The 21,843-nt window shown below is 45.8% G+C and overlaps 2 protein-coding genes across 3 annotated transcripts in view; one reads left to right on the plus strand and one right to left on the minus strand.

Annotated features, from left to right (window-relative positions):
* Positions 1-823, minus strand: part of Bcap31 (B cell receptor associated protein 31) — a 29,654-nt gene extending 28,831 nt beyond the window's left edge. The window contains exon 1 of the mRNA XM_076918817.1: positions 684-823. The gene's annotated coding sequence lies outside the window, so the exon portion shown is untranslated. The remainder of the gene's footprint in view (positions 1-683) is intronic.
* Positions 697-21,085, plus strand: Abcd1 (ATP binding cassette subfamily D member 1). Of its 2 annotated transcripts, none has more exons than XM_034485288.2 (10): positions 697-1,596; positions 4,793-4,973; positions 12,293-12,435; positions 12,518-12,686; positions 13,963-14,057; positions 16,923-17,068; positions 17,423-17,568; positions 19,361-19,445; positions 19,678-19,803; positions 19,887-21,085. In XM_034485288.2, exons 1-10 carry the CDS (start codon positions 697-699, stop codon positions 20,104-20,106), a joined length of 2,211 nt encoding a protein of 736 aa, XP_034341179.1. In that variant the 3' UTR covers positions 20,107-21,085. The 2 variants fall into 2 exon arrangements, with proteins under 2 accessions (XP_034341179.1, XP_034341180.1); XM_034485289.2 differs by having other exon boundaries at positions 697-999.
* Positions 21,086-21,843: the final 758 nt, after the last annotated feature.

Consider the following 21,843-nt stretch of genomic DNA (forward strand, 5'->3'; position numbering starts at 1 on the left):
TGGCGGCTGGCGGCTGGCGGCCAACTGCAGTGCCTCTGACACTTCGGACACGCAGGGGTGGAGCTTTGAGGACCCTTGGCGGGAAGGCTAGGACCGTTTTTCTAGACTACACGGACGTGCTTCGTCTCTGTAGTCAGAGAGGGGGAGGGGCCCAGCGATAGAACGAGAACGGGGTGGGTCATTCCTAACCCGGACTCCGCCTCTTGTCTCAACTCCGCCTCCTTCCCCCCCCCCCGGGAGGGGTAGGTGGGTGGGAATTCTGGGCCTTAGTGTAAACGCTGTCGTTACAGCCTGGCTGCAGAGCAGACAAACACGCTTGGTGCCCCGGGGAGGGGCGTCACCGGGGGGTGGGGAGAAGCAGTAAGAGGAGGGAGGTGGAAGGGAAGAGACAGCCTCTCTGCTTAAGACCTCTCAAGGCTCTGACCTCAGGGGCTAAGGGACAATCTGTAGAGGGAAGCCAGTTTCCTCCACTCGGGCTGCCTGAAGAGGCCACGACCCTGGAGGATTCTAACCCAACCAATCCAGGGGCCCCAGCACCATTCCGAGAGCCTAAAGCAACAATCTCGGGGACCACTTCAAGGTTTCCAGTTGCCTAGACAACGAGCCCTGGGTCAGAGCAACAGCCCTTCCAGGATCTGTCCGCAACTGCCTTGGGCAGCAGTTCCAACCCTCAGCTTGCTCACCAGTCCAGGTGACATGCCGGTGCTCTCCACTCCCAGGCCCTCGCGGGTGACCACGCTGAAGCGCACAGCTGTGGTCCTGGCCCTCACAGCCTATGGAGTCCACAAAATCTACCCTCTAGTACGGCAGTGTCTGACTCCTGCCAGAGGTCCTCAGGTGCCAGCTGGGGAGCCTACGCAAGAGGCCTCTGGGGCTACCGCAGCCAAGGCTGGCATGAACCAGGTATTCCTGCAGCGGCTCCTGGTGCTCCTGAGGCTGCTGTTCCCCCGAGTCTTGTGCCGGGAAACAGGGCTGCTGGCCCTGCATTCTGCTGCCCTGGTAAGCCGAACTTTCCTATCTGTGTATGTTGCCCGCCTGGACGGCAGACTGGCCCGCTGCATTGTACGTAAGGACCCTCGGGCCTTTAGCTGGCAACTGCTGCAGTGGCTCCTCATCGCCCTTCCTGCCACTTTCATCAACAGTGCCATCCGCTACCTAGAGGGCCAGCTGGCTCTTTCTTTCCGAAGCCGTCTAGTAGCTCATGCCTATGGCCTCTACTTCTCCCATCAGACTTACTACCGAGTAAGCAACATGGATGGACGGCTTCGAAACCCTGACCAGTCTCTGACAGAGGATGTGGTAGCCTTTGCTGCCTCTGTAGCCCACCTCTATTCCAACCTGACCAAGCCACTCCTGGATGTGGCTGTGACCTCCTACACTCTCCTACGAGCTGCCCGATCCCGAGGAGCTGGCACAGCCTGGCCCTCAGCCATTGCTGGCCTGGTGGTGTTCCTCACAGCCAACGTGCTTCGAGCCTTCTCTCCCAAGTTTGGGGAGCTAGTGGCAGAGGAGGCACGGCGAAAGGGGGAACTGCGCTACATGCACTCTCGAGTGGTGGCCAACTCAGAGGAAATTGCCTTCTACGGGGGCCATGAGGTGGGACAGGTTGAGATGCTGCTTATATAGCAGAGGAGGTAGCTGGGAGACCTATTGCAGCCAGCTATAAGCAATAAGGAAAGCCCAAGGCCTACTCAGGTTGATGTTAAAGTTGTGAATAGGCACTGGGACAAACTTGGGGGTAGCCCTTGGATGGCTATAGTCTTAAGATGCAGAAATGGAGAAATGGCACCATTGGGTGGGAACTTCCCTGTGCTGGCAGCCTGCAACCTCCAAGCCACTTCTGCTTCCTTGGTAAAATTGTCTTGGACAATTTGGATTCTAGCTTTGAATTCTATCGATTTGTGATGCTACTGGTCCAGCTTACTCCAATCTTGCAGCCAACCGTTCCTGCAGCCAACTGGGAGGAATTAGACTCCTACCATCTGGGAACGTAGGACAGAGCCTGCCACCTAACCTCTCTTGCCTCTCTGAGCCCTTTGAAGGCTGGCGTCCAGCAGAGTTGGCTGGCTGGGCTGTCCAGTATTATGGGCATGACTCAGCCCAAACAGAGGTTAACAAGCAGAGCTCAGCACAGCGGTTGCAGCAGCAGTGTTACTGTTCAGGGTCAAGGCTGTCAGAACCCCAGGCGTGTCTGGTTAGTGACTTAGCAACCTGCCTAGTTGCCTCCCTCCCTCCCAGGGATAGGGATGCCTGGCACCAGCCTCTGCCATAGAAGCCTGACAACCTTCCTCTCCCACACCCTACTCCCACCTCTTATGCCCCACTCCCAGTGTAGCCACCCTTCCACCCAGATCCCAGCCACTTTATGAAGTGGTCTGGGGCCAGGGAAGCCTGGAAGACACTGGGAAAGGCTACTTTAAACCAGTGTAAACTTTATGCTTTGGCAGCCCCTCCCCTTCTTTGTGCCTGTGCTTGCAGCTGCCTCAGGCCTTGTTCTGGCTACTGGTTTCAGTTCCCCAGTGCTTGGGGCGGGGGAGGGATACAAAAGCACCCATTTCATGAAGGCCTGTGTGTTTCCTGGGTCAGGTAGTCACTTGCCCCAGGACCTTGTTCCATTGGTTGCATTTCATATAGACAATCAGTTTTGTCCTTGACTTTTAGAAAGGATTTGTCTCTACATTCTGCAAAGAGAGTTCTAGCTAGTCCAGGTCAGGTTTTAGATTAGGAGAAAAAAATGCATATCCCTTACTATAACCCCTCTTCCATTCTCTTCTCCGAATGCTGGCTGCAGGGCTTTGGCAAACTTCCAGGGCCTTGGGTGAGGCACTTGGCACAATACCTGTAGCTTTACCATCAACCTTAGCTGGCACTGCTACCAGCTTGAGGCATGAGCCTAGATTACCAGGATGCTGCAGAGGTGGTGCCCTCACTTCAGGAATGAGAGGCTGGGTTTTTGGAAAGCTGGGCTATATGAGCAGTTCTAGGCAGAAGGCACAAAAGAGAGAACACTGGTATTAAAAAAGACCTCCTCTGGGCTAACTTCAGGAAATAGCACATTAAACAATAGAGTTCACTTGCTGGTACCCAGAGACCTTTTATAAACCCCTGGCCTGCTTGTTTAAGCCTTATATGTAAAGCTGTATGGGGTGATGGGCCACCATGGGTGGATTGACCATCCTTGTACATGTCCCACTACAGTCTCACTGTTTGCTGTATTGTGAACATGGCCTGAATTCAAGTTAAGAGTTTATGAAAAAGGGACTAACTGGCTGGCTGGCAGGCAAGCATCAGGGTATAATATTCTTGCTATAATTTCAGACAGTGCACATACCTATGTCCACACATGTATACAGACCTCCTGCTTAAAAGAACAAAGTAAATTTTTTGTTTTTCGAGACAGGGTTTCTCTGTGTAGCCCTGGCTGTCCTGGAACTCACTCTGTAGACCAGGCTGGCCTTGAACTCAGAAATCCACCTGTCTCTGCCTCCCAAGTGCTGGGATTAAAGGTGTGCGCCACCACTGCCCAGCTGAACAAAGTAAATCTTGAGTCATCTTTATTTATAAGAATCGGGTTATTAGGCAGAGGCAGGATGTTCATTGTGAGTTCAAGGCCAGCTTGGGCTATATAGTGAGTTTATGGGCTACAAAGCAAGGCTGTCTCAAAACATAAAAGCCAAGCATGGTGTTACATACCTTTAATCCCAGCACTTGAGAAGCAGAGACAGGAAAATTGCCACAAATTTGAGGTTGGCCTTGGTCTACATAAAGAATTTCAGACGAGCCAGGGCTATATCAGACCCTCTCAAAAAAAAAAAAAAAAAAAAGCACAAAAACAACTGAAAAAACAACCAGAGGTATGGTTCTCTAGAGCTGGAATATAGCTCAGTGGTAGAGTGAGTACTCACCTAGCACATTCAAGGCCTAGAATGCCCAAGGCCCTAGGTTCTATGCATAATACCTCAAAACTAACTAAAAATCTGGTTCTCTTAACAGTCCAGTCCATGCAATCCACATTTCTACACACCTTGCTACTTCTAGGCTATATGAGCTTGGGCAGGTCACTTTGTCTCTCTCTGCTTCTGTGTCCTATAATAGACATAAGAATATGCACAATAAAGTATATGGAGGTAATTGGGAGAAAGAAGACAAACAGTGCCATGATATTTGGGCATGGGCGTAGGGGAGAAGAACAATCCAAAATACCACAGTCACCTTACCATGACTATTTCTGGATACTTCTAGACTCCTTTGAGGCCTATCCGACTGCAGTTCCTATCAGGGTTGAGAGCATATTCACCTGGTTTTGGTGGGAAATTCAGTGTACGTTTCTTACAGAGAAGAGCCTAGGAAAGAAACAGGAAATGGGGATTATTGACTGAGTTTTACAAAACCAAGAACTTTATTCTTTGCTCCCTTGTGCTATTCTTTGAGCTATTGATCATGATGTCTCGGGTGGGGAGGCACTAGGAAAGAACCCTAAGAAATGGGGTCAGCAGAAGATGAAAGACAGCTGCCCTCAGGGACCTGGATCCAGAAACTGCCCAGGCAGGGTACAAAGAGGGAAGTGGTGAGTGTCCCAACCACAGTAGTAATTGAAAGAGGGTAGGAAGTTCCCTATAACATTAGACAGTCCCTTACTATCACCCCTATTTGAAGGTTGGCCCCACCACAAATACAATCCCTAAGTACTTGACCTTGTGGCCATCAAACAGCATGTCTGTGGGTCATACTTGGGGACTCTTACCATCATCTCCCAGGAGTTGTCACATTTGAATATTTATTGACCTTGCAGGTGGAGCTGGCACTACTAAGGCACTCCTATCAAGACCTGGCTTCACAGATCAACCTCATCCTGCTTGAACGCCTATGGTATGTCATGCTGGAACAGTTCCTCATGAAATATGTATGGAGTGCATCTGGCCTGGTTATGGTAGCTGTCCCCATCATTACAGCTACCGGCTATGCAGAGTCAGGTAAGAGCCAAGGATCCGGGGACTAGGGCCCAGAGCTCATCTAGCCCACTTTCGTTTTCTTCCTGAGTAAATTTGAGGCCTACTGGCCTTGAGATTATCAGAAGTCAGTCATTCCTTGGAGCTCTTTGCTGCCACATGTTCATCTCATGGTTCTTGGTACCAAGAAGCCTAGCACAAGACCACAACTTAGGAACACCACATACAACTACTCCATATGTGTGTACCCTTTACCTACCTGTCCTTAGCCCAATTTTAATTGAAGGTGAGCATAAAAAGTGGCTTGGGTGAGCCCCTTTATGACCCCAGCATCGGTTTCTTCCAAACAATGGTTCTTACAAATTGCAAAGGCAGAGGCCTTTGGGGAGTAGAAAGCCTGCCCTACCATTTACTTTGGTGGTGGTCAGGTTGTCTTTAATTTCTGTTTGTTCCTCTACTGGTTTGCAGCTTATTCATTCACCTTTTAGTGAATGCCCTTGAAAAGGTAGACATTTGACCTTGAAAGCCTCCTTAGGTTAATCAATAGCTCCCCTCCTCCTGAGCCTTAGAATAGTTTACCTAGAGAAGCAACCCCCATGACATTTGCTCAACATTCCTTGCCTACACTTCAATCATTCTTCCTGATAGACTTATTTCAGAAGTCACTCTTTCTTCTTCTGGTTTGTTTTGATTTGAAATGGGATCTCTCTTTATAGCCCAGACTTGCCTTGAACTTACCATCCTCCTGCCTCAGCCTCCCTAGTGCTGGGATTACACTGTGCCTGAGTAAAAAGTTCTTTCATCTAGGGTATCATGGAGTCTTTTTCAATTAACTTGTCTGAAAATATCTTTTACACTTATTCCTGAGCTAGTTAGATTAAGCATAAAAATTTAGTTGAGACTTAATTTCTTCCAGTCATTTGACAAGATTTCATTGTTGTCTCACTTCTTGCATAGCCGTTCATTTTTAAAATTAATTTAATTATTAGTATTATGAATTTTTCTCTCTAGGTATCTTTATCATTTTCTTTCTTGGTATTCTTCGGCTTTAGTGCCATGTGTTTAGGTTTCTGCTTCTCCGGCATCAAACTTGTGTTTCTTTCAAATATACATGTTTCTCTTTTAATTTTTTTTATTTTATGTGTATGAGTGTTTTGCCTTAATGTATGTTTGTGTACCAAGTGCATGCCTGGTACCTGCAGAAGGCAGAAGAGGACATCAGATCCCCTGGAACTTGGATTACAGACAGTTTTAACTTATAAATGTAGGTGGTCTGCAAGAGCAATGTCTTAGTTACTTTTTATATTCCTGTGAAGAAACACCATAATCAAGGCAATTTATAAAAGAAACCATTTAGCCAGGTGTGGTGCCACATGCCTTTAATCCCAGCACTTGCGGATCTCAGTTTGAGGCCAGCCTGGTCTACATAGTGAGTTCTAGAACTGCCAGGGCTATATAGAGAGGACCCTGTCTCCAAAACAAAACAAAAAGCAGTTAGTTGGGATCTTGTTCATAGTTTCAAAGGATGAGTCCATGACCATCATGACAGAGAACATGCAGCAGGGAAGCAGGCATGGCACTGGAGCTTACTCAGAACTTACAAGTTGGAGGCAGAGAGCCAGAGAAACCTCAAAGCCCACCTCAACCCCTTTAACACAACTCCTCCAACAAGGTCATACTTCCTAATCCTACCCAATATAGTTCCACCAGCTAGGGACCAAGCATTGAAAAATATGAGTCAATGGGGGCCATTTTCATTCAAGCCATCACAAGCAGTAACTGCTATTAACCACTGAGCCTATTTAGGTTTTTCAGCTTCTCAGTCTTTCTTTTAGTTTAATAATTCTCCAGGTCACCTGTGGTTCTTCCTTCAGTCATATACAGCTTGAATTTTTTTATAAAGCATTTAACTATTTCTGCCACCAAGCCTTTATGTGCTCTGCCTTACTGCTCTCCCAAGTACTGCCTTTCTGTATGTCACTTTATATAATTTCTCTCCCTCAACTTTTATGGTGAGCTAGATAAAGGATGTGTTTGTGACAAGTGATGGTCCAGGTGATTCAAGGAAAAGTCTGAGAGGAAGCAACTTAACCACTGGGGATGATTTTAGATAAGCTTTGTTTAGGGTCTGCAATGGCAGCCCCAGGGCTGGAAAAGGGGTGGGATTCCAGTATCTTGTATGCTCTTCCTGCCAGGTCTTGACTCCAAAGATCCTAGGAGGTTCTGCCTCTAGAACATGCTAGCTGCCAAAATGTCCTGGCCACAAAGACCTATAGACTCACTTCCTTTGTCTCACTGTCAAAGGAAAAGTAGCAATATTGAGAAGGAAGTCTAGTGTTCCTGCTGCCTACTGGAACTAAGTCTTTGAAAACACAACAGAAAGGGGGATATTTAGACTTAGCTCACCACACTGTTAGCACATTTGTTTTGATGACTCCTCAGTGGACACTCATTATTTACTCATCTGCACCAAAGGGCTCTTGGAGCTGTCTTCATCCCTGTTCTGCACCATCATTTCCAGTTTCTAGGTTTGTGTAAAAACCTTGCTTTAGGACTGGCAAGATGGTTTAGCAGGTAAAGGTGCTTACCCTGAAAACATGACAATCTGAGTTTGATTTGTTTGGTTGATTGGTTGGTTGGTTGGTTTTGGTTTTTCTTTTCTTTCTTTTTTGTTTTGTTTTGTTTTGTTTTGTTTTGTTTTGTTTTTTCAAGACAGGATTTCTTTGTGTAGTCCTGGCTGTCCTGGAACTCACTCTGTAGACCAGGCTGGCCTCAAACTCAGAAATCCACCTGCCTCTGCCTCCCAAGTGCTGGGATTAAAGGCATGTGCCACCACCGCCCAGCGGTTTTGGTTTTTCTGAGATAGGGAATTTTTTTGTAGTCCTGACTGTCCTGGAACTCTCTCTGTAGACCAAGCTGGCCTCAAACTCACAGAGATCCACTTGCTTCTACCTCCTGAGTATTGGATTAAAGGCATGTGCCAGCACTGCCCTGCCAGAGTTTGATTTCTGGAGCCCACAGAAAAGTGGAGAGAACCCACTCTACAATGTTATCCTCAAACATATATGCTATAGTACATGTGTACCCATACTATATATATACACATATACACATATACATATATATATATATACACACACACAACAGTAACAATAATAATAATTTCTTAAAGCTTTACTCTTTTGTGGATCACAAAGTCAAGAAAGTTGAAGCTGTCAAGTAAGAAGACTTTAAGGGCATGACCATAGGATATAAACTCTAACCAAACAACAAAAACAAAAGCAAAAAACAACAAAAAACAGAGTAGCCAGACATGGTGACGAATGCTTTTAATCCCAGCACTTGGGAGACAGAGACAGGTGGATCTCTGTGAATTCAAGGCTAGCCTGGTCCACAAAGTGAGTTGTAGTCTTCAGAGAAACCTTTCTCAAAAGGCAAAGCAAAATAAAACAAAACAAACAAACAAAAACAGCTTTAAATAAGAGTGACTCTTGTGAGAAATCAGAGGTTAGAAATCAAGGTGCAGAATAGGTTGTGAAAAAGAATGTGAGAGGTAAACAAGGTCAAAAGGAGAAATGTCACACCTTCGAAAACAAAGCTCAGTAGGTATTAGATGAAGAAATCTAGCTGTTCAGCAGGAGGGTATCTTCTATATGGTACCCAACAGAAGATAGGGGCACTTCTAGTTGATAGGAGCTACTTATGCCAAGAAATAAAACTGGATGTCTAGTGGCTCTTTTTTTTTTTTTTTTTTTTTTTTTTTTTTTTTTTTTTGTAATTATGGTACATAGGAGTGCTGATGCCTTAGGAGGCCAGAAGCACCGAATCCCCTGGAATGGGAATGACAGGCAGTTGGAAGCCACGTGGCATAGGTTTTGGAAATCAAACTCAGATTCTCTGCAGAAATAGTAAGCACTTTTAACCATTGAGCTGTCTATCTAGATTCTTTTCTTAATGGATATTATTAAGATGTGATTAAAAGACCATGCAATTCAGCCTTTATAACATGTACCTCAATTTTTTAATGTCTTCATATTTGTGCAGCCATCAACATTATCTAAATTCAGAACATTTTGAAACATAAAGGAAACTCCATATCAATTATTAGTCACTCCTAATCCTCATCCACTCTGCTCCTGGCACCCTCTAATCTGCCTTCTATCTCTATGGATTTGCTTATTCCAAACATCATCAAATAGAAATGAAATCCAATGGTATGTGACCTTTGCTGTCTGGCTTCTTTCTCTGAGCATAATTGTTTCAAGGTTCATCTATGTTGGAAGATTGAACCAGTCCTTCATTCCCTCTTATGGCTGACTAATATTTCATTGTATGTATATACCACAATTTCTCTTTATGTTCTTTTGAGACAGGTATGTGTCATCACATCTGGATTATTATAATTGTTTTTAATTATATATTTATTATATGTAGTGATAGGTTTCATAAAGAAAAGATATTTTGTTTGTTTGTTTAAGACAAGGTTTCTCTTTGTAGCCCTGGCTGTCCTAGAACTCACTCTGTAGACCAGGCTGGCCTTGAACTCACATAGATCCACCTGCCTCTGCCTCCCAAGTGCTGGGATTACAGGCATGTGCCACCATGTCCAGCTTTCATAAAGACATTTGCATTCCCAGATTTACCCTTTTTACATTTTCCTGTGTCTCTCCCTGTTCCTGCTAGTCTCTGTTTTCATAAATAAAACATGGTATTTGTCTTTCTGGGTCTAGTATAATGAGCTCCAGTTATATCCATTTTCTAGTAAATGACACAGTTTCATTTTTCTTTATGACTGAATAAAATTCCATTGTATATATGTACCACATTTTCATTATCTATTCATCTGTTGATGAACATCTAGGCTGGTTGTATTAACATGGATTATTTCTATGATAGGACTTAGAGTCCTACCTGTATGTCCAGTAGTAGTACAGATAGGTCATATGGGAATTCCATTTTCAGTTTTTTTCAGGAACCTCCACATCCTCCCAGGATTTGTTGTCATTTCTTTTTTATTCATTTGTTTATTTGTTTACTTACTTATTTTTGGTTTTTCAAGGTAGGATTTTCCTATGTAACCCTGACTATCCTAGAACTTGCACTATTGACAAGGCTGGCCTCAAACTCAGAGATTTGCCTGCCTTTGCCTCTGCCTCCCAAGTCCTAAAGGTATGTGTTACCACTGCCTGGCCTTCCCTTTTGTTTTATAAGACAGGGGTTCTCACTTTGTACCTCTGGATGACCTGGAACTGATGGTAGCATTCTCACTAGAATGATGAAATTTTGGTATAATTTTGACTTGCATTTCCTTGGTGGCCAGGCTGTTCAATGTTTTTTTTTTGTTTTTAATTTATTATTTATTGTACATGCATATATGTGACGTGTTGCACACATGTGACAGAATGCATGTGTAAGTCAGAGGACTTTGTGGAATTAGTTCTCTTTGACCTTACATGGGTTCCAGGGATTGAACTCAGATCATCAGACATACACAGGAGCAAACACTTTACCTAATGAGCCATTTCATTGTCCTGGTATGTTCAACATTTTGCATACATTTATTGACTATTTGTACTTTGTCTTTTGAGACTTTTGACTGTTAATTGAATTTTCCTATTTCTTAACTGGATTATTTGTTATTTTATTTGATATTTAATTTTGTTGTTTTTAGACAGGGTCTGGAGCTGTTTTTCTAGAACAGGCTGGCCTCAAAATCACAGAAATCCATGTCTACCTCCCAAATGCTGAAATTAAAAGTGTGGGTCACCATGCCCAGCCAGCCTGTAATTTTCTTTTTGAGTCAGGGTCTCCTGTAGCTAAGGTCATCCTGAAATTCACTCTGTAGCCAAGGAGGGCCTTAAACTTTTGATCCTCATCTGTTACCTCCTAAGTGTTGGGATTTCAAGAGTGTACCCTTATACCAAAGTACAAAAAGTATTTGATTCATTTGGAATTAAGTTTCATATAGGATGAGAGATAGGATTTAGTTTTGTTCTTCTACAAGATACATTTCAATGTCTTTATTCATTCATCCATTACCAGACTGGCTGGTTGTTTCTACCTTTTGTCTATCATGAATAACACTATTGTGAACATTCCATACAAGTTTCTGTATGAATTCAAGTTTTTGTTTCTCCAGGCTATATAACTAGGAAAGGAATTCCTAGGTCCTTTGGTAACTCACTATTTAACTTTGTGAGGAACTGCTAAGTACTTTTCCATTTGATCTCCTCCCAGCCATAGATGGGGGTCCCACTTCTCACCTGGCCAATGTCTGCCCTTACCTCCCTTCGCTCCAGCTTTCTTTGTCAAGATGACATGTTATTTCTTTTTTCTTTTCTTTTCTTTTTTTTTTTTTTTTTTTTTTTTTTGGTTTTTTCGAGACAGGGTTTCTCTGTGTAGTCCTGGCTGTCCTGGACTCACTCTGTAGACTAGGCTGGCCTCGAACTCAGAAATCCACGTGCCTCTGCCTCCCAAGTGCTGGGATTAAAGGCGTGCGCCACCACTGCCCAGCGACATGTTATTTCTTGGCAGTATCAGTTTCCTTACTGATTAATGATATCAAGCATCTTTTTATAAACTTACTGTGATGAGGAAGTGCACATGTTACTACACACATATAAAGGTCAGAAGGCAACTTTTGGAAATCAACTTAAACCATACAGACCCTGGAGATCAAACTTAGGTCATTAGACTTGGTGACCAACACCTTTACCAGATGAGTCACCTCACCAACATACATTATTGCTCTTTATATGTCTTTATTTCTTTTTCTGAGAAAACTTTTTACACTAGCTCAGGTTGGCCTTGAACATGTGGCACACTTTTTGCTTCAGCCTTCGGACTACTGAGAAATTATATATATGGTTTTTTATATATTAAAATTTGGATAATTTGGATCCTTTTCCAGCTGTGTGAAGTCAAGATCCTCCTGTTTCCACCACCCAAATGTCCAAATGCTGCATTGCTCTGGGCTAAGAAATGTTTTAGAGGACTACAACTCTACTAGCCATGTGGTTTAGATGTATTCTTTCCCAGTCTGTATATTGTTTGCCATTGCACTTTTTTGATGAAGTCCCTCAATGCTCAAAAGTATTTAATTTTGAAGTTCAGGTTGATCTATTTTTCTTGCTTGTGTTTCTGGTTTCATAGCTAAGAAATCAAACTGAAGGACAAGTATTACCTGTTTTTTCCTGTGAGTTAGTTTTCATTTGTGCTATGAGATGGAGAACATATGTGCTCTGTCCATCTATCAGTCATAACTTGGTATGCACAATATTCATCTTTTTCATGGTGGCTCTATAACTTTCCATTGTCTTTCCTAACCCAACTTTGGCTTTCAGACTCAGAAGCCATGAAGAAGGCAGCCTTGGAAATGAAGGAAGAGGAGCTGGTTAGTGAGCGTACAGAAGCCTTCACCATTGCCCGAAACCTCCTCACAGCTGCTGCAGATGCCACCGAGAGGATCATGTCATCCTACAAGGAGGTAACCCCAGTGCAGCTTCTACCCTGCCTGCTCTTCCACTCCTGAACTGGCTGGTGTTGAACCCATGTCACCCTCCTTATAGGTGACAGAGCTGGCTGGCTATACAGCCAGGGTGTACGAGATGTTCCAGGTATTTGAAGATGTACAGCACTGTCGTTTTAAGAGAACAGGAGATCTAGAGGAGGCTCAGGCTGGGCCTGGGGCCATGGTACAGTCTGGTGTCCATGTAGAGGGGCCCCTGAAGATCCAAGGTAAGGTAGCCTCTGTACAGAGTACTTCCTCTGCCTTTCTACCCACTGCTTTGTCTCCGCCCATACCACCCCAACACTCAGAGACCCCTGTGTGCCCCGTCTTATCCTCTCAGGACTCATTGCCAAAAAGGTCATTGAAAACTAGGTTACTCTGGAGGGAGCTGGCCCAGTAGCTTGCATTCTCCAAGCACTGGCTACCAATTGAGCTGCTAACAAACTTTGCCAAGTGTGTTGGTTTCAGTTACCAGTTAAAAGAGACAATTCTGGGCTCTCAGTGCTAGAAATCACTCACCCATACAAGGCAAACAGAGAAATCAAGGCAGTGAGGAATGGGGATGTAGTTCAGTTGTAGAGTGCTTGCCTAGAATGCATTAGACCTTGAGTTTATTTCCTAGCACTGCAATAAAAACAAAAGATTTACATGGCTAGGGATATAACTCAGCTAGTGTTTGCCTAGCATGCACAAAGCTCTAGGTTCAATCCCTGCTGTCACATAAAGCAGGCATGGTATTGTCAAGATCAGCATTCTCAGTAAATAAATAAGATATTTAAAATACATAAAATATTTAAATTCATAAGTGATAGCTAATGCCTGTAATTCCAGCATTTGTGAGGCTGAGGCAAGATTGCTGAATATTTAAGGCCAGTGAGGGCTTTAATATTAGACTACCCTGTTTCAAAAAGAAACAAAAGAAAAAGAAGTCAAGATAGAGTGCAAGCACAAAAGAAAGTCTAGCCACTTGCCAGTTCATAGGAGTCAGGGTACTGTAGCAAGGAAGCCCAGGCATCAAAGCTGATCTTACAATGTTGCCAAGAAGGGTCTGGGTTCCAGAGTATCAAAAGGTGGCAGCTTGAGACATGCTACTTGACTCTGGGGTTATCAACCTGTTGGAAGACCTCTGTTTTCCCAAGGGACCTGGACCACACCACACTGTTTGGGAACCCAGGGGCCTGTTATTAAGATAGGAAGTAGGGCTGGGCAGTGGTGGCACATGCCTTTAATCCCAGAGGCAGGCGAATTTCTGAGTTTGAGGCCAGCCTGGTCTACAGCGTGAGTTCCAGGATAGCCAGGGCTACACAGAGAAACCCTGTCTTGAAAAACCAAAATAATAATAATAATAATAATAATAATAATAATAAGAAGAAGAAGAAGAAGAAGAAGAAGAAGAAGAAGAAGAAGAAGAAGAAGAAGAAGAAAAGAAGTAGGGATAAGCAGCAGGGAACAGGAAAGCAGCAAAATGCTGTGCTCCTGTCCTTTCATGCCTTCTCTCTACAGGCCAGGTGGTGGATGTGGAACAGGGGATCATCTGTGAGAACATCCCTATCATTACACCCACTGGAGAAGTGGTGGTGCCCAGCCTCAACATCAGGGTAGGTGAAATAGAGAAACATTCCTAACCAAGTACTGATCAATCTGGGCCAAGTAGCTGGGGACAAGGTACACTTCCAAGATTATCTGGCCACCTGCATCTGTGAACCCTAGCCCTTGGCTCACTTAGCTTTGCTAGCAGAGACATTGTCCCCAGCCACGTGGAAGATAGGCCAAAGTGAAGCTGAGAGACCAACTATCTCTGACCATGAGTCCTGAAGCAATAGTGTAAGTGCTAATAAAAGAGATTAACAATTACCAGGGTTGTCCAAGAGTTACCCAAGTGTTCCTAGTCTGATTATTTGTCCATTCCGCCAGGCTTCCCTGAACGCTGGGCTGGGTATTTGAAACCAAAGATAAATCAGAGAGCTGACCTTAAGAAGTACCCACTGCTTACTGTGGTGGTGCATACCTTTAATCCCAGCACTTGGGAGGCAGAGGTAGGCAGATCTCTGTGAGTTTGAGGCCAGTTTGGTCTGCATAGTAAGTTCCAAGATAGCCAGGGCTACACAGAGAAACTCTGTCTTGAAAAACCAAAATAAATAAACAAATTAAAAATGTCCCCAGTTAGACTCTGATCTAATGTATAGTAAGGACCACCAAAAGGTTGATAATTATTTGATGAGAGGATACCCTATCAAGCTTTTCCTCAAAGCATAGGAAGTGGATAGGTGGACACAACAGGAGTTAGGGCATGATAGACAAAGGAGCCAGGGACTGCCTCCTAGCAAGGGAGGAAGCTAGAAAGAGGCAAGAGGAGGTGGAATATCAGGCTCCTGCCTTTACTGAGGGGGTTGCTGAGCCTGGAGAGGAAGAAGGGCAAGGTTACTGAAAGCCAGTTGAGTCAGTGGATATAACATGCCCCCCCAAAAACAGTATAATATAGTAAGTGGTACCTGATGGACCCAAGGTATATAGTTTTCTGGCTGACTGTAGAAAGAAACAATAGGAAGCAAAGACACTGTAGTATGGGTGAACAGACTACAGTTGGGTAGATGCTGACTACCAAGGAATCAAGGTAGAAGAGTGGGGCTGGGGCCCTGAGTGAACCAGAAACTTCTTGTCACTCCTGTCCTCCAGAGCCAACTGTTTCATGCTGGTGAGTGTCCTGGGGTTGCCCTAAATAAGCCCTCCTGGGATCAGCAGCATTATCACCAGAAATGAACTCTTTCTATATTTTGGAGGCCAGAAGTCTAGTTTCAAGGGGCAGGAAGTTTCCTTCTTGGGAGAATGTGTACCCTGGGTCTTGTCTGACTTCTGCCTTCCTGACACTCCTTGGTGTTCCTGGGCTTCTGCTATGTTACCCTACTCTCCGCCTCTATCCTCACACACATACACACCCCTCTATGTTTTGTCTATTCTAATCTTCCCTCTTTGTAAAGGTCTCCAGCCATGTTGGATTTAGCCCACTACCCTCTAGTATGCCTTATTGCCCATTTAGCTAATTGCACGTGCAATGGCAGGTCTCACTCTGAGCAGTAGGACATAGGATTTCAGATAAATTCGGGGGGCATAGGTCAACCTGTCACACTGCTCAAGGCAAATCAAAGGCCAGAACCTGGATCCTCCTGGGAGCCCTATGTGGCAACACTCTTATTATTGCTTGTAGATAAGGAAACACCTACACTAAAAGAAGGAAGGAACTAAGAACCATGGTTCTAGGGATGGCTGTGCCATCTCTGCTGCAGGGTGCTGTGCCTCCTCTCTGATCCAAACTCTCTGACTAGCTAGCAGTGGCACTAAATGAACTAACCCCTCCTTCCCACCAAAACTCCAGTGCTCAGCTACTCTAGGGCCATCTTCTGTGGCCCCTGATGCCTGAGGTCAGAGTAGACCGTGGGGAGAGGGGTTAGCTTTTCACATCTAGAACTTTTTTCCCAAGTAGGGAAAAACCTTTCCCCAGGCGGGTCCTTGTGTTTGTGTGTGTTTGTGTGTGTTTGTGTGTATGTGTTTGTGTTTGTGTGTGTGTGAGAGAGAGAGAGGGGGGGGATCTCATTGTGTAGCTCTTATACTTCCCAAATATTGACATTAGATCCATGTGCTACTTCCTCCTGCTTCCCTACATAGTTGTAGAAAACCTCTTGACATTACACTTGGATCCCACTAGAGTTAGAAGGGCTAGAGAGTCCTTTGGAGTATCCTAGAATGTACTTACTCATTTGACCATAGCAAATAAGCTGTGGTCCCTGTTTTGGGCTTGTGCTATCCAGGCATGTTGGGGCCTTAGGGGTCAGAACCAAGTCTTGTCCATTCCCTTGTATCCTACACCAGGTATTCAATTGAGGTTCTGTATACTGAACCCCATCCCTGTGGCCTTGTAGTCACTTGTCAAGAAATCAAGAATGGGCATGGTAGCACACACTTAAAATCCCAGCCCTTGGAAATCAAAGTCAAGAAGACTGAATTCCAGACTAGCCTAGGCAACATAGCAAGACCCTTCCCACCTGCCAGCCTTACGTATAGAAAGACAGCTTGCTTCCTCCCTCCCTCCCTCCCTTCCTTCTTCCCTTCTTCTCTCCCTCCCTTTCCTTCCCTCCTCTTTCTTTCTTTTTTGAGACAGAATCCCATGTTGTCCAGGTTGGCCTTGAACTTGTGTGTAGACAAGGGTTGAAGTTGAGATACACTTGAACTTATGATTCTCCTGTTTCCACCTCTCAGTGCTGGATTACAAGTATGCATGGTTTATGTGGTACTGAGGATTGAACTCATGGTCTGTCTGATCTTTGTTCAGCAAGCACCCTACCAACTGAACTACATCCCTGTCCCAGATATAGAAGGCTTTATGAGACTGGGAAGGAGGCCACAGTGATCCAGGGTATAGGGAAAGAGACTTAAGCTCTGGATGCCATGTCCTGATGCTTCCACAGGTGGAGGAAGGCATGCACCTGCTCATCACAGGCCCCAATGGCTGTGGCAAGAGTTCTCTGTTCCGAATCCTAGGTGGACTCTGGCCCACATACAGTGGTGTTCTCTATAAGCCCCCACCTCAGCGCATGTTCTATATCCCTCAAAGGTAAGTAAACCTATTCGCAGTGTCTTCTCCACCTCTTCACATCTGTGTAATACTAGAGTCCACCTCTCAGAAGATGTCAAGATGTTAACCAGATCCCAATATCCAGTAGCACAAGTTAGTTCTGTCCATTTCAGATGGGGGGAGGGTCTTACATCTCAAACTCTTATCCATAGTTGAGGGTGATAAACACACTTGTGTCCATGCACATATGTGAGTATATGAACATGTTAGTTGGGAGAGTGCCTGGGTGTAATATGTCAGCAGTTGGAAAGCACTCTGGAGCCTACTAAGGCACAGAGCACTGCTGAGAAACAGGGCTACCTTGCCCCTAGTGGACATGCAGCTTTCTCACAGGCCCTACATGTCCGTGGGCTCCTTGCGTGACCAAGTGATCTATCCCGACTCTGCGGAAGACATGCGGAGGAAAGGCTGCTCGGAGCAGCAGCTGGAAGCCATCCTGGGCATCGTTCATCTCCGCCACATCCTGCAACGGGAGGGAGGTAGGGGCAGGGCACACTAGTGCCCTTTGTCCCAAGACTCTGATGGAGAACCTGTTGCCAACCTACCTCTAGCCTCTACTTCAAGTCCCTGGGGACAAGAGTTACCTCAGCATCCAGGAATTCAAAGTGCCTGCCAGGAAGGAAGGGTAAACAGGCTACTGGGATGCCAGATAAGGGGACTTGTAGTAGAGCACTTGCTTCATTGGGTGCCTAGGAGACCCTCTGTCAAATAAAAGAGCAACCTAGGACAGTCACCCTATTGGGTAGCCAGATGATACCAGGACGGGTTGCAACTGGGGCTTGAGAGATGTTGGCTGTCCTTGTGAGACACTGGAAGCTCTGAGGCTTTATGTAACCAACTGACAGATCAGTTTTATGTTTGAGCATGCTGACCCATCTCTGGGTAGGGTAGGATGGCCATGTACATGTTTCTATTTGTACAGAGTTATGGGTGACTCTGAGGAGAGCCCTTAAGAGGGAAGGACAGGTAGCAAAAGAAAGTGCTTTTGAGAAGAGAAAGCTTGTTGAGGGACATCTGCTCCAGTACTCTGTGGTTGCCTTGAATGGCTAGTATCTGTGGTCAACCATTGCAACCTTTTAGGACTGAATTCAACTCTGAGTAATAGTACCATGCTAGTCCCCTTAGTGGTTCACAACATTTACAGGTTTGTCCTACTATGCTATAAATCCCAAAAGAAAAAGACCAGAGTTGGAAGGCAGAAATGTTCAGTATAGGCTCCAGGAATACAGGCTCTTGTACCAAGTTATGGTGCTGTGCATGGCTTCCATTCTTAAAGTCACCTTATAACCCAATATGACTGATGTAGCCATCACATCTAGTCCCCTAAACTGTAGGGTGAAGTGGTGAAGGAAAAAGACAAAGGATACTTACCTTTTGTTTTCCTAGAAGATTCCATGGGTTCTACATGTATGACAGTGGCTAGAATTAGCGCTATGCTTACCCTTCACCATAAGGCAAGCTAAAATGTTTCACATGCCCTAAGGACAGTTATGTAGTCATGTAGAAACACAGGATGGTTGATAGAAGAGGACTTCTGCCACAGAGTCCTGACGAATCACCTTCCTTATATGCTCACTCAGTCCTCTAAGCCAGTGTAGTAGCACCAGGCCATGAAGCCCAGTTCCTCTGATGAAGCACCTTTGTCCTTGAGAGAACATTCCCTGGAGATCTTTGCCCTCATCACCTGCTGCCTGCTGAGGACAGTGTTGACAGGTTCTTCCCTGGCAACCCATTAGGTGTCCTGGAATTGCCATGACTAAGAGCTACAGACTCACTAGCTTCAGCAGAGAACGTTGTTTTCTGGCATTCTGGAGTCAGATTTGGGTGTGGCAATACTAGCTCCTTTACAGACTATGAGGGAAGACATACCAAGGGACTCTGCTCAGCTAGTATTGAGCCAACTTCTCACTGTATGCCTTCAAAACATCTTCCCTCTATACATGTCTCTGTGTTTAAATTTCCATTTTCCATAAAGGTACCAGTTATACTAGATTAGGGTTCATTCTCTTGAACTCAACCTGAGCGCATTTGGAAAGATTGTCTCTCCAAATCCTACTGGGGGGTAGAACTGTAGCATATGTTTTGTGGGGAAGAAAATTTTTGTTCCAAATCTTTCAGTTATTGGTGTTACAGGCAGATGAGGACACAGAACAGAAGTCTGCAGCCAGACAAGTTCTGCCAGGGTCAAATGTGTCTCGTTTAACCCTGACCCTACCCCGACTCCCACTGGATTTCTGTTGAATTGAGATGAGTTCTTCACCTCCTGCCCAGGTTGGGAGGCTGTGTGTGACTGGAAAGATGTCCTGTCTGGAGGTGAGAAGCAGAGAATTGGTATGGCGCGAATGTTCTACCACAGGTGAGCACTGCGATGACTTTCAAGGACATTCAGTAATTTGGACCCAACAACAGAGGGAAAAAAAGGGGTACTCCCAGTAGGAAGAAGACAGCTACGTGAAGGAACTTCACCTCTTCCCCCAGCTCTCCCCCAGTGCAGCAGGGCTATGGGTCACAAATGATTGGCCATGGACTGGAATTTGGACAGTGATAAGGAATTCACAGCTTTCTCCTTCACCCACCCCCACCCTAAGGCCCAAGTACGCCCTCTTGGATGAGTGCACTAGTGCTGTGAGCATTGATGTGGAAGGCAAGATCTTCCAGGCAGCCAAAGATGCTGGTATCGCACTGCTGTCCATCACCCATCGACCTTCCCTATGGTAGGTGCTCTTGGAATTGTGGGTAAGGCTGTCACTGAAGTGAGAAAGCAGCTGTGACAGCTTTCTATCCCTCTCCTGTTCAGGAAGTACCACACACACTTGCTGCAGTTTGATGGGGAGGGAGGCTGGAAGTTTGAGAAGCTGGATTCTGCTGCCCGCCTTAGCCTGACTGAAGAGAAACAGCGCCTGGAGCAGCAACTGGCAGGCATCCCCAAGATGCAGGGGCGCCTTCAGGAGCTCCGCCAGATCCTTGGCGAAGCTGCAGCCCCAGTTCAACCCCTGGTCCCAGGCATCCCCACTTGACCTTATCCCCAGCCCCCACCCTTCTCCAGGCTCTCAGATCACATGAAGGAAGCTGTAGCTCCTCCCCTCCCCTCACTGCCCTGCATGCCTTCCCCGTCCCAAGCCTCCTAGCCAATTACCTGCTTTCCCTGAAGACCCCATTCTGGGGCAAGTAGATATTAATGGGGACACTCGGCATTCCACCTTCACTCTGGGGTCTGCTCCAGGAACTGTGCCCTGTTCAGGGCAATGTGTCTTTTACGTTTCTTTGGGGAAGGATGGAAGGTTTGGAAGGTCCCAGTCCTGACTGACTACACCAGAATAGCTGAGCCATAGGAAGTAAGCAAGAGCTGCCCCCTTACTGCCTGGTGGTTGTGGGTCACATCCCTCCTGAAACCCAAATCCTCATCATTGCTTTGATCCATCCCTTTGTTGCCATCCCCTAGAGTGGCCATCCAATGCCCCTGTCCCATAGGACACTCCCTGCCATGAAAACAACCTAATGTGGCCCAGGATTAGACAGGGCCCAAAGTGTGGCCTTCCCCATGGTTACCCCCAGAATAGCAGTGTTCCTCCTGAGCCATGAAGAGAATGTAGCCCTGGCCCTTGCACTCCTCCATCTCTACAACCTAATTTATTGGACTCCCAGTTTATAGCTGTCTAAATTGCCAACATGAGTACCCTGCCAGCACAAGAGGTGACTGGGTGGTTCCTTCAATCTACCCAGTCTCTGGTGCCAAACCTGACCCCTCACCAGCCTATACTGCCAGTTGCCACTGGGGATGCCCTCTGCCAGCTAGGCAGGAGTGAGGGCATCATATTCCCAGCTCAGTGCCAAAGAGGGGTCACAGGAGGTGCTGTGTCTGCTAAACCAGCCCTCACCAAGAGGAAGACCCCTCACACACACCCTACTGCCACTGTGTGCCTTTCCTGGGCCCTCAGCCCTCTGGTTGGGGTAACACCCCTCAGTCTTCTCAGTAAAAACCTCTGGAAAGTACAATCCTGCCTCCTGGACTGGGTATCTGGTAGAAATTCTGGGGAATAAGTCAGGCATGGTGGTGTCTTTAACTTCAGCACTCTGGAATCAGACACAGGTGGATCTCTGTAAGTTCAAGGCTAGCCCGATCTACATAGTGAGTTTCAAAACATCCAGGGCTGCATAGTGAGACCCTGTCTCAAAAAGAGGAGCAACAACAACAAAAGTTCTGGGAAGAAGTCAGAATGTTGTTGGAAGAAAAAGAGGAGACCTACCCCAAACATGGACCTAAGTGAGAACCTAGTCGGCTGCTAACCCCTTGGGACTCAAAAGAGTCAGTGTTCTTTTGTACCCTAGGGAGATAGAGTTGACAATCATTGCTGTAAAATAATACTTGAGGCTAAATGACTTTGAGCCCCTTGCTGGAAAGAAGATACCACTGCCAGGTCCCTTCAGGGGAGTGCAGAAAGCAGTGCTATGGAAACCCAGTGAGCTGCCAGGGAGGTAAATTGAGCACTAAGAGAGCCACAGAAAAGAAGTGATTCCTGGATTGAGTTGCACTGGTGCTTCTGAACCTTCTAGGAAGAGGGAAAAGCTTGTCCAAAGGCCCAGGGGTCTGTCAAGAGAAAGATATCTTAGTACAGGCAGGGAAGAAAGGCCTGAACTGAGGCAAAAGGTCACTGAGGGGATGGATCTATGTAGGATGAGAATGGCCTTGGGTTCTGCATAAAGCGGGCCATGGAGCTGTGTGGGGCCAGACAACTGCTGCTAGGAATGGAGAG

Source organism: Arvicanthis niloticus, chromosome X (assembly GCF_011762505.2).
Source record: "Arvicanthis niloticus isolate mArvNil1 chromosome X, mArvNil1.pat.X, whole genome shotgun sequence".
NCBI lineage: Eukaryota > Metazoa > Chordata > Mammalia > Rodentia > Muridae > Arvicanthis > Arvicanthis niloticus.

What these genes read in the sequence shown, in the direction of transcription:
- Abcd1 (XM_034485288.2), top strand. Translation starts at nt 697, where the DNA reads ATGCCGGTGCTCTCCACTCCCAGGCCCTCGCGGGTGACCACGCTGAAG. An exon ending in TGCCCAGCCTCAACATCAGG is followed by an intron (nt 14,058 to 16,922) that starts GTAGGTGAAATA and finishes ATGCTTCCACAG; the next exon opens with GTGGAGGAAGGCATGCACCT. An exon ending in CATCCTGCAACGGGAGGGAG is followed by an intron (nt 17,569 to 19,360) that starts GTAGGGGCAGGG and finishes CCTCCTGCCCAG; the next exon opens with GTTGGGAGGCTGTGTGTGAC.